General features: G+C 40.2%; 1 protein-coding gene across 1 annotated transcript; it reads left to right on the top strand.

Moving 5' to 3' along the window:
• The first annotated feature begins 1,428 nt into the window (after positions 1-1,428).
• On the top strand, positions 1,429-4,696 carry LOC140939007 (kelch-like protein 26). The gene is made up of 2 exons (XM_073388561.1): positions 1,429-2,479; positions 3,169-4,696. The coding sequence occupies exons 1-2, from the start codon at positions 1,652-1,654 to the stop codon at positions 4,060-4,062; spliced, it is 1,722 nt and encodes a 573-aa protein (XP_073244662.1). The 5' UTR covers positions 1,429-1,651; the 3' UTR covers positions 4,063-4,696.
• Positions 4,697-10,890: the final 6,194 nt, after the last annotated feature.

Raw genomic sequence — 10,890 nt, 5'->3', positions numbered from 1 at the left:
TTTACATCTGATCCCCATTCCTTTCTATCTATACACGTCTATAGTCGATGAGACGTGATCGTGCCGCATTTTGTTTTTCTCTTTCTTGCGCGCACGATTCTCCGAGAAACTTCAACGGAAATTGACGTCAAAAACTGTCTATGTTATTGTAAAAAGCAAGTCGACAACTATTTTCCATGGTCTATACTCTGGTCAGGCATAGAAATGACGTCAAAATGTTCAGATCTTTACAGTAAAACCCGACTTTCCTGCGACTCGTGGTTCTGACTTAACTTTTAAACATTTTGACGTCATTTCTATGGTCGATTTAACAAATACGGATTCCATTTTGTCGTGCGTCTGTTCAAAATAGATCACAGATGACTTCAAAATGTGGTAAAAACAAAAATTAAAGTGGCACATAATATCATGATTTCTAGTTTTGCGATCGGAATGAATTTCACTTGACAATGACGTCACAATTGTTTTAGATCGAAATTACTCAGTACACGATGCGAGATGCCAAATGCAAGAAGTCCTCCATGTGCATGGAAATACGCTCTAAAAGGAAAGAATTTATTCATTTCTACCGTGACGTCAGTTGTGCCGTCATTCCTAGCCAAATTTACACCTCCTTGAGAGACTTTCGTCTCAGTAATGCAGAGGATCAAGGAGTGCAACTGAGAAGGAGCAGAGGAAGTGGGCCCAATTACATTCGGGACGCTCATCCTCTGCTAAAGAAATCGGCTATATTGATTGGTGCCCATTTGTAAGGAACTGATTACAGGGCATAAGCTTCTCATAAAAAGATCATAAGAGGAAACTGCTCCCGGCAGCTTCAACCCTTATATTCATGTCCTCTACCCAATATTCGGAGTACTATAAATCAAAGTAGGATAAACTATGTAAAGGCCCTGTTAAAAGAATTGTTATTATTAAATATCAACAAAAATAAGCAGTTACAGTTATGTAACACCTGCTAAAATTAAGAACCCACTTTTCTTGAATTCTGGCAAAGACTGGTTCTTTTATTTTGGGGTACGTATTGGCAATTTAGGCTTATTAGGCTCCTAATAAGTTTCTTAATTTTTATGAAGGAGATAATAGATTGGTGATTACCAGAAAAATAAACTTTGTATTTATTGATAACGACAGATTTTCTTAAACACAAAAGGATAAAAAGCAACGCTATTAAAACATGACATTTCGGCGACGACATGTCACCATTATCAAATGCAAATGAAAGAGACTTCGTTTTTTATATATATCGTTTCATAGTCTCTTTCATTTGCATTTTATAATGTTGACATGTCGTCGCCGAAACGTCATGTTTTAATAAGCGTTGCTCTTTATTTCTTCACAATTTTATTATTTATATAACCCTAACAAAACTGATTATATATTAAATTTTATCATAAAAACCCAAAAACCTGCATGATCTTGCTTGGCTAAGCAGGTTCTCATTTTTGGGTATTAAAGTGGCAAATTTCTGCCAGGAGGTTCTTACTCCACAGGTTCTTATCAGCGAGAGTTTACTTATGTCATGACTTTGAGATACTTTACGTGACAAACGAAGATTCTTCCAGACGTGTCTTCGTCACGTGATCCAGACGTGAGTCACGCGAAAAACTTTTCGTCTCAGGCAAAATATACCGATCCAAGAAGCCCAAGAATGGTTGCTCATTCCGATATTCTTCTGACCAGATGTGCTCAGTTCCGAGAACAAGGTGAATTCATTGACGTGAGCTTGAAAGTGGGGAAAGAAGTTTTCTCAGCTCATCGCATTGTGCTTGCTGCCATTAGCGATTATTTCCACGCCATGTTTGCTCATGGAATGAAAGAGTCGAACCAGGAAGTGATCGAGCTCAAAGATGAAAGCATTTCAGCAGCTGTTTTGAAGATCGTCCTGGATTCCATCTACGGTGGAGATCTTCAAGTCAACGATGAAAACGTCTTTGAAGTTCTTGTCGCAGCGGATCACCTTCAAGTTACAACTGTTGTTCAACAGTGTTGCGACTACTTGCAAACCCATTTTGTTCAGCTTCGATCTGATGTCCAAACATATTGTCAAATCTGCACCATTGCAAATCGGCACGGACTGAAAGACCTACAAGAAGCTACAGAAAGCAAGATGGCATCAGTGTATAAGGACGTTTGCGAGACTGAAGACTTCTTGTCCCATATTGACGCTGATCAATATTCTAGCCTTCTCAGTCGAGATGACCTCAGTGCCCCTTCAGAGACATTCGTCTTCAAATCTGTGATGCAGTGGATCAAACACAAGAAGAAAGAAAGGATGGCAGTCGCAGCTAAAGTTATCGGAGCGGTTCGTTTGGGGCTGGTTGACATCAGGGATGTGATTGAAGAGCTCGATGCAGAGGAGATGCAGCAAGTGCCTGAAATTCACATGCTTCTGCATGAATCGCTGTTGCACAACAACAGGCCTTTAAACAGCTCTAAGTTCGCTTTAGAGAAGGCTAAGCCAAGATCTATGAAGCCGGTAAGGACAAACCCCTACTACTACATTAAACGTACCCGAGAGTAAACAATATCATAAGTTTCAAAGATCTCACCGCACTTTTTCTGCTGAGATTTTGAAGTCAATAAAGTATTACATAGAAAATATCAATGACATTGACTAGGAGATAAAAAACTAAACGGATCGGCGAGCACTTGATGAGGCTTTTTCATAAAAGGTTGCCAGTCCTGTGTCTTAATATTTCGACCTGGCCCCGTCTTATTTCGTGCATTTTCAAAATTGACCCCCCAAAATCAAGCCTCTTAGAAAATTGTACAGACAGATAATACGTCTTTATTTGAAAATGGAACAGTTTTAATTTTGGATGAACAATCCGCCGTGTTTAGTGTGAAAATTGCCACTCCACAAAAAGTAGACTAAGTCCTTCCAGCAATACAGTATTTGCTTATTCTTACATTTTTTGCATGGCTCTTGATTTATGTCAGAAGTTCAAGTATTTCGTCTTCGATGAGCTGTGAAAGCCGTTTTTTAGTTTGCTCAAGCAGCCTCGTTTCGAATCAAATATACCATCGAATCGATCGTATATTGCTAGCATCTTTCAAATATGGTAAGCCAATCAGAAACCGCGAAATACCAGTGACACTTTCCAGTCCCAACGCCGACACTCACATTCACATCAGTTGAAACGTCTCTGGTTGTTTTTATTACAGCTCCTTGTTGCCGTTCTTCCTCGGACTCATATGATGTATTTTGATACCCAAGAGAAACAGTGGAAGCAGCTATCGTCCTTAGCACCAGGGACAGATGTACCGAATTGCTACTGTGCAGAGACTGTTGGTAGGCAACTGTTTGTTGCCGGAAATATTGAAGGTGTAGGTTATTCTACTTACTGCTATGACATAGAAACAAATAAGTGGCAAAGGCATGAGGATGCACTTCCATGTGGCCAAATCAGCAGCCTGTGCACTGTAGGCGATTACATGTATGCAGTACCTTCTAACTACAGGATGATACCTCAAAGGTATAGCTTTCCGAAACGTCAGTGGCAAAGTTTCGCAACATTTTCTCTCACTCATCATTACAACTATTATCACAACAACGGTGCAACGGTACTTCACTCTAAATTGTATGTACTTAGTGGACAGTTCGTAACGGACTTCACTACGGGGGGTTATTGTAATGCACTGCTACATTGTTTTGATCCAGTGACTAATTTGTGGGAGCAAAAAGCTTCAAGCTGTAATCCTCACTTTGGGTCAACTCTGTTTGTAGTGAATGACAAACTCTATTCAGCGGGGGGTTATCAATCTTTTACCGGTAGGCCCTGTGGTAACCCAGCACCTGTTGAAGTTTACGATGAAGAAAACAACAAGTGGTCCGTTCTTGACCAAAAACATATTCCAGAAAACAACCTTGGTGCAGTGGAGATAGATGGGAGGGTTTATTTCGTCATCAATAATTTTCCAATTGACAGTGGAATTAGAATCCCACCAGAAGAGGTGTACCCTGTTTATCTGGGTGACTGGAAAAATTTAGGAAACGTTGCTAACAATGCAGCCCTGTGTTATGTACCTTTAAAGAAGGACAGTGTTCAAGCGGACTAAGGATACTTGGGAAAAATCCCTTAGGTAGCTGAAATTTTGACCGAAAGGCAGCCAGAAATGGATTTACGTCTTCCAATACATCAGATAACCCATCCGCTATACCGAGATATTCGAAAACGAAAGTTAGATCATCGATTAAAGTTTAAGCTGTATTCTTTTCATTCCTTTCCCACTTCGATTAACCTTTGATTAGTCAGTGTGGGCAGTATACATGTATATCTTCATAGAATATTGCTATATAGGAATGAATAGTCATGCAGGTAAATCACTTTTTTTCCGGTTCTGTTATCATTGAATTAAGAAAGTTTGTAGCAAATATACAAGGTATTTTACACCACCTCCAGATTGGAATAATTTTCTAGTACTTACGCAGGATTTATTACGAACACCTGTAGGGTACCGTTACGGTTAATCAAATAAATATACCAAGCTTCTTAAAGATATGTAAGGTTTTGGTTATTTCCTTTCAATGACGAGGAAAGATGACTATTTTCTTATTTTGCTGTTAACTCACCCATCGAACGCGAGCAATTCTCGTTCGGCTGCGTTGTATTGTCTAAATTGACCGTGAACCTTACGTTTTTGATAGATAATTTTATTGTCAAATTCTAGACAGATTGCTGACAGTAATAAAACAACTCGACGTTCCAAAAATTCCTATTTTCCTTTTCAGACGGCATCAAGTCCTGCCAACTTGCTGCTTTCAAACCATTGCAAAGTGGTCGTTAATTGATATAATTCACTTACCTGATGAATCAATTTGCTTAACAGACCCACTTCTACAAAAGGGATGGGATGTATATTGGTTGGCACCGACTCTTTCTACCGACTACGTAGGTCTAATGGAAAGAATAAAGCATCAAAGCTTCCCTATACCCCACCACAAACACAATGCAAAGCCTCTCTCAGTACTTTGTGTATGGGATATGGCTGTGCGCATCTGTAAGATACTATAACCATACCCAGACGAGAGCGCACCGTGTGACCCGATGCTTTTACTTGGTAACGTTATTATGGTTTATGTTGTTAACAGGCTTCCGTTGTCTTACTTTACTACATAACTTTATTATTTCCGAGAAGCATTATATGGCGCTCTTGTGCCGCGTGGTGGCGGTCCCATCATCCTCTTGTGTGGCGGCTGCACGATGGTTCCTGGCTATCGAGGAGCCGCTTAACGAAACTGAGACTGAGCGTGAGCTCCAAACAGAACAGCTGCGTGAGCATCTACATTCATGGGCTGGGCTGCCACAACTTGGTGGTGAGGATAATGGGCAGGGATGGAATAGGAAGGGAGGGGGTGTGTGTAGTGTACACTTGTTGGATAACGGGGTAACCAAAATTTGCTTGTATGGCTTGCCAGTGACTGAGGGAGGGGTGGGTATCTGGCTGTGTTGGTACAGATGGCTTGTAACGTCTGTTGGTATTGTTGGTTGACCTGGGAGTGTGTCCACTTGGACTGGCCAGAACAACATCCCACAGCTTGCAAAGTTCTTCGCCAACTTCAGGCTCCAACTCCTGAGAACCAAGAAGGTATAATATTCACCGATTACCTCAATATCCTTCTCTCCACTTCCAGTACCCGTACCTCTGAACCTCATCCACATCCGTTCACGAGTGTACTTCATGCCGGCTGCCATTCTCCCGTTCTCCTACATCTGTACCTGAACCACACATATTCTGTCAATCTTGTTGTAAACCTTCCTGTCCCATCAATACGCTGATAGCAGTTACTTAAAAAAAAGACCCGATTCCACACGTAACACCCGCTTGTCTTTCACCAGTTTTCAACAGAGAGTTGCCGTACCCTTAGTAAGCCTCCCTGTTTTACCCATGTGTTGATAATCAACCTTACGCTCATTTGCTCACATTCCTTTACATCTGTACTTCTTCCTCTCACACCTTACTCCTTTCATATTTCACCAGGAGGCGCTCAATACTGATTCTACCCATCGCTGATAATCAACTTCACGCTCATCTGTACACTTATTAAATCTGTACTCTTCCTTCCACACATTTAGCCATTTGTCGTCCACCCATGCACTATACGTACACTGAACCATTTGTAACCTTCTCTTTCCACCCATACCGTGATAATCCTTTCTCGCCCTTCGTAACAAATTCACACCCACTACTTCTCCTCGGTTACTCCATATTGTGCTCTTTACATCTCATCCCCATTCCTTTCTAACTATACACGTCTAAAGAAACATACAGTGCTTTTACTTTTAAAACTTAGAGTAGTCAGGATGAAGTCCTATCTGTCCATCACGACTGATCTGAACCTTCTTACGGTCATTCCACGGGTTTACCAGGTGACGAGCTTGTTGGAATGGAATACTAGCTCTAAGGACGAAGGAAAATGAAACGCATTATTCTTTGCTTTTCTGATCATAGTCACACTCGTTGCGTTAGACAGAACCTGTAGATTTGCGGTACACTTTTTTGAAAGAGTCCACTTCACTCATTCCAAAAAGCAATGTAAGGCAATGAAGGGGCTAGTGCAGGTTTCATCGACGTTGTATTTTTTAGGCCGCATTCATTATGCATACCACTGGTGGTGGGGAGCAGAGGATTTTGGGGAGTTCTTTTTGGAGAGAAAAGGGGGCATGGTAAACATTTCTGAAGGCAGGAAGGGGAGGATTCCAATTTTTTTAGATGTCATTGAAAGATTAAGTATTTGTAACATTATCACTAAACAAGTGAAGTTCCTTATTTTCTAGTTCAACGAAGGATGTTTTTATCATTAATGCACTAAACTGCAATGTCCTTTACTTTGTGTAGTAACCAGCTCTATCTACATCATCATTACCACCTTTTTTACTTTTATCTTGCTTTTATTATAATAACGTCACAGATTGTTTTCATAATCATTGTCATCATAATCATTGTCATCTTTCATCATTATAATCATCATCATCATAATTATCATCAAAACTAGACACCAGAAGGTGTATACTGGGCTGCCATAAAACCTACACTAGACAGAAATTATGTATTGTATGAAAACGAGAAGTTTACCACAACAGACAGCTGACAGCGTATGAAAGGAAGAGGTAACCCTGCTAAACCCATTCCCATGCCGGACACCACCCCAGCCCACGGGTCTCATTAAACTGTTTGAACTGAGACTATAAATAAATGAAAATGATAATTGATGGTCGATACAAAGCAAGCTAGGTGGGTGTACCGTGTGGTACGAAATTTTTGCGGTTGTTTATTTTTGCGGATTGGGCATTTTTTCTGTTTCGCGGAAACTAATTTTTGCGACTAGGTGTTATAAATGAGAGTGTAGCGTAATTGTGAGATGGCGTGATTTTACTCCTTTTCAACTTTGTCATTATATTAAGAGTTTCCCTCGTCTGTCAGATTTTACTGATTGCGGGGTTAAACATTCGAAGTATTCAATTAAATTAACAGCATAACTGAGTGAAAGAGAACTTGCTAACAGATCGGATTAAAAACTAAAGCTTATAGATTCAAGAAAGTCACGATTTCGTGTGGTCTGTGAGCGAGCCATTGTACTGTGAGGATTGACGTAGCTGTGAAATAAACCCTGTTTTTGCTTAAAACTGTGATATCGTGTACAACGGCCGTATGGCATTCATGACACTAGGACACATTGGTTTTTCTTGCTGAGAATTAATTTTCAAAAAGTACTAAGTACCCAGCATTGATAATATTTTCGTTCTTGTTAAGTACGTGCAATCAGGGTGTAATAGAAATACAGATTTTCAAACAATACATTGTAAAACCAATTCATTGTATAGCGTATACCGTTTTGTTTCTGAATTGAAGAGGCGAGTTGTAATTGAACAGACACGATTTCTTAGTGCTGTATTTTTGTGTAGTAAATTTAGTCAGAGTATATTTAATACTCTGGAGTAAATTTTTGCGGGAAAAGTGTTTTCGTTAATTTTTTGGGGGGGAAATTATTTTTGCGGATCGCTGGAAAAATCGCAAAAATCGTAAAAATTAGAACCCGCAAAAATTTCGTGCCACACGGTATCTCTAGTTTATCTGAACTTCCCGTTCGTAGGAGAAAAGCTTCAGCGCATCTCAAATTTTCTTTAATCGCGTGCAATACCATTGAGCTGTATGTAGTTAGAGCGGTGCACAGAGTTAAATTGTCTAAACTAAACCAAAGTGGTTCGACATGGACAGAGTTTTTAAGCAAAAACAGTTTTTTTAGTTTTTTATCAGTAGTATTTTTATACACTGCAAACCGACCGGATGAAAATGAACTCATTCAATTTTTTGAACTATCATAGAAGGGACGTCTGTACACAGGCTAGCGTGTGCAAGATTAAGGTGTTCATTCCGGAGGTCATATATGGTCCAGGAATGGGCTCCTGATGGCGCTTTTTATCCCGGGGGATACTCCACATAATGACCTATATGGGTAGGCTCCGCGCGAAAGAGATACCTTGTTTAGGCTTCAGGTATACAAAAGAATAGAGATTTCACTAGCTGAAGTATATGAAAGGGTAGGATAATGCGTCATTTAGGTCAGTAAAAAGGCCCATAAGGACTAGGCTCACGATCACGTTGTTTATCTTTCCTAGCAAGAAAACATACTTTGCATAGCAAGATATTATATCTTCTTTCACCTTTATTGTTACCTCGGAATCGTTGTAAACATTTCCGTTCAATTGATTTGTTTTAAACATATTGAAATAACAACAGCCTCTGTATAAACATCTACATACGGCATTAGAAGATTGATCACTAAATACGCCATTACAATAACTGCATAAATGATGATAAAAACAAAGAAAGATAAAATCAATGAAATCAATACAAAAATTAAATGTAAAAGCAAGTATATTGTTACCTAAAAGCTGGCTTTTGAAGTACTGAATTCTTCCATAAGGCTGTTGTGTTGATCAAAAACACTGTTGAATTTCACTGATCCAGTTGCTCGTAATGTTTACGTAAGGAACAGTTTGAGTTTAACAGTTAATTCGGGTGATTCTTTTAGCGCTTCTAACTCAGTAGGTAGCTCACTTACTGTACAGGGTTTCCTGATAAAGACTCACTCGGAAGAGTTAACGTTCGCTTGTAAATGGGTCTCTCGCATAGTATACCACTTCCGAAATGTACTCTTGCCATCTTTCAGACTGTGGGTTAACCATCAACAGCGTTTACATTCGTATGTTTGCATTCGTATGCTTCCACCGAAGATAGATTGCTGATAGCTTTGAGTCGCTTCGAGCTCCTCCGAATGTACTCTGCTGAAGTCCGTTGATCTATTCTACGCATTCTACGCATACACTTTTATCTTGCGCACGCGCTGAACACGCCAGAGTGCGATTTGTGCCAGAAGGAAAAACCGAGCCCAATTTATAACTGGGCTGTGCCACAGGCAGCCCAGTAATTAACTCTCCTTTAACTCTTTCAAAGCTTTTAACGTGATGATTTAATCCTCAGCTTCAATGTTCGCAAGAGTTAAGTCAACTTTCCTAGCTTAGAAGGAGTGAAACTGGTTTGTTGGCTCTGCAGTTACGCTGCAATAGTCGGTCCAGCACGGTTCAAAAGTGATCATAAGCAAATTCTCATCAAGTTGGCGACAAATCTTTAGAAAGCTTCTTTGATTTACATCAAGGATGGAATCTCTTAGGAGAGAAATTTCTTACGATTGTGATGTCATTAAATGATATCGATCGAGGACTCGATGTCTGTAGAAATCTTTCCTTCTATTTATTAAGCCACAATCGGTAGCTTGTTGAGAATGTGCTTGTTTGGGTCAAAAGACCACACAGTTTTCAGTTTTTGTTTAACCAAGGTAAATTTTGACCCGATGCATAAAAAAATATTATATTCACTTTTTTTTCTCTCTTAGTGATGCAATGCTCTAGCTGGTAATTTGGCCTTAATTTTGAAAACAGTGACTTAACTTCCATCTCCTTTTTTGGAGAGATCAGTATTTGTATTTTCTGAATCTAAAGTATGTGGACCTTTCTTCAGAGGTAGGCTGACTTGCAATTCCCTTTTCTTTTTGTGCCTTAAGTGATCAGGCCATTCAGCATCTTTTAGCACTAGTTGTATAATAGCTTTTCGTCTGCCTTTTTGCTGGATCTTTCTTTGTTTGTCTTCTTTTCACTTGGGCGTGTTCTTTGCTAATCTACATGTAGGTCCCAAATTTAACCTATCTAGGGATAATTGCTTTTTATTATTCAATCTATAATCTGCCACATGGCCCCGGCATGCAATTTCCTAGTGGGGCACAGCCAGCACCGCCATTGGATCTTGACCCTGTGACATGAAAACATAGAAACATTCAAAGATGTAAGTTTAGATAACAGAGCTTGGAAATCGAGCTTGAAATGTGCCTCAAAGAAAACAAGGACAATTTAAGAACGATAATCTGCAAAATGTTGGTTGCTAAACGCAACAAACCTGATTGAAATGAAAGTTAAATACTCACGTTTTCGCCACAACGCCAAACAGACCAGTTTCACGTCGCCGACGGGACCACGACGGCAAGGTGGTGAGCACGAGCATGCGAAATATCCAACAAATGATGATGTCACGTCCGGTTGAAGTTGCCGTCGCCCCGAAAACGTCTCGATCTTAAGTTCCCTATTGCGACAGTGACGGCAAAGCCGGCAATAAGCGACAAGCACTTATAAACACCGACCACGAGACGTTTTAAAATTCAGACGAACGACTTGCCCCCCCCCCCCCCCCCCCCCCCAACCCTGGCAGGGCCTCGGGTATAGGAAGGTAGAAAACATGTAGCTCATACTTCTGAACTTTCTTATCAAGACTTCCGTGACGCTTTATAGCTCACGCGATCAGTGTCTTGATTGGTAACCTGTTGGATCACGC

This window comes from Porites lutea, chromosome 5 (genome assembly GCF_958299795.1).
Source record: "Porites lutea chromosome 5, jaPorLute2.1, whole genome shotgun sequence".
In the NCBI taxonomy this organism is placed as follows: Eukaryota; Metazoa; Cnidaria; class Anthozoa; order Scleractinia; family Poritidae; genus Porites; species Porites lutea.
This window is presented reverse-complemented; position numbering and strand designations above follow the sequence as displayed.

Excerpts from the sequence above, each read along its gene's own strand:
- LOC140939007 (XM_073388561.1), top strand. The coding sequence starts at position 1,652 with ATGGTTGCTCATTCCGATATTCTTCTGACCAGATGTGCTCAGTTCCGA. Across the intron at positions 2,480-3,168 it reads AGCCAAGATCTATGAAGCCG|CTCCTTGTTGCCGTTCTTCC; the intron begins GTAAGGACAAAC and ends TTTTTATTACAG.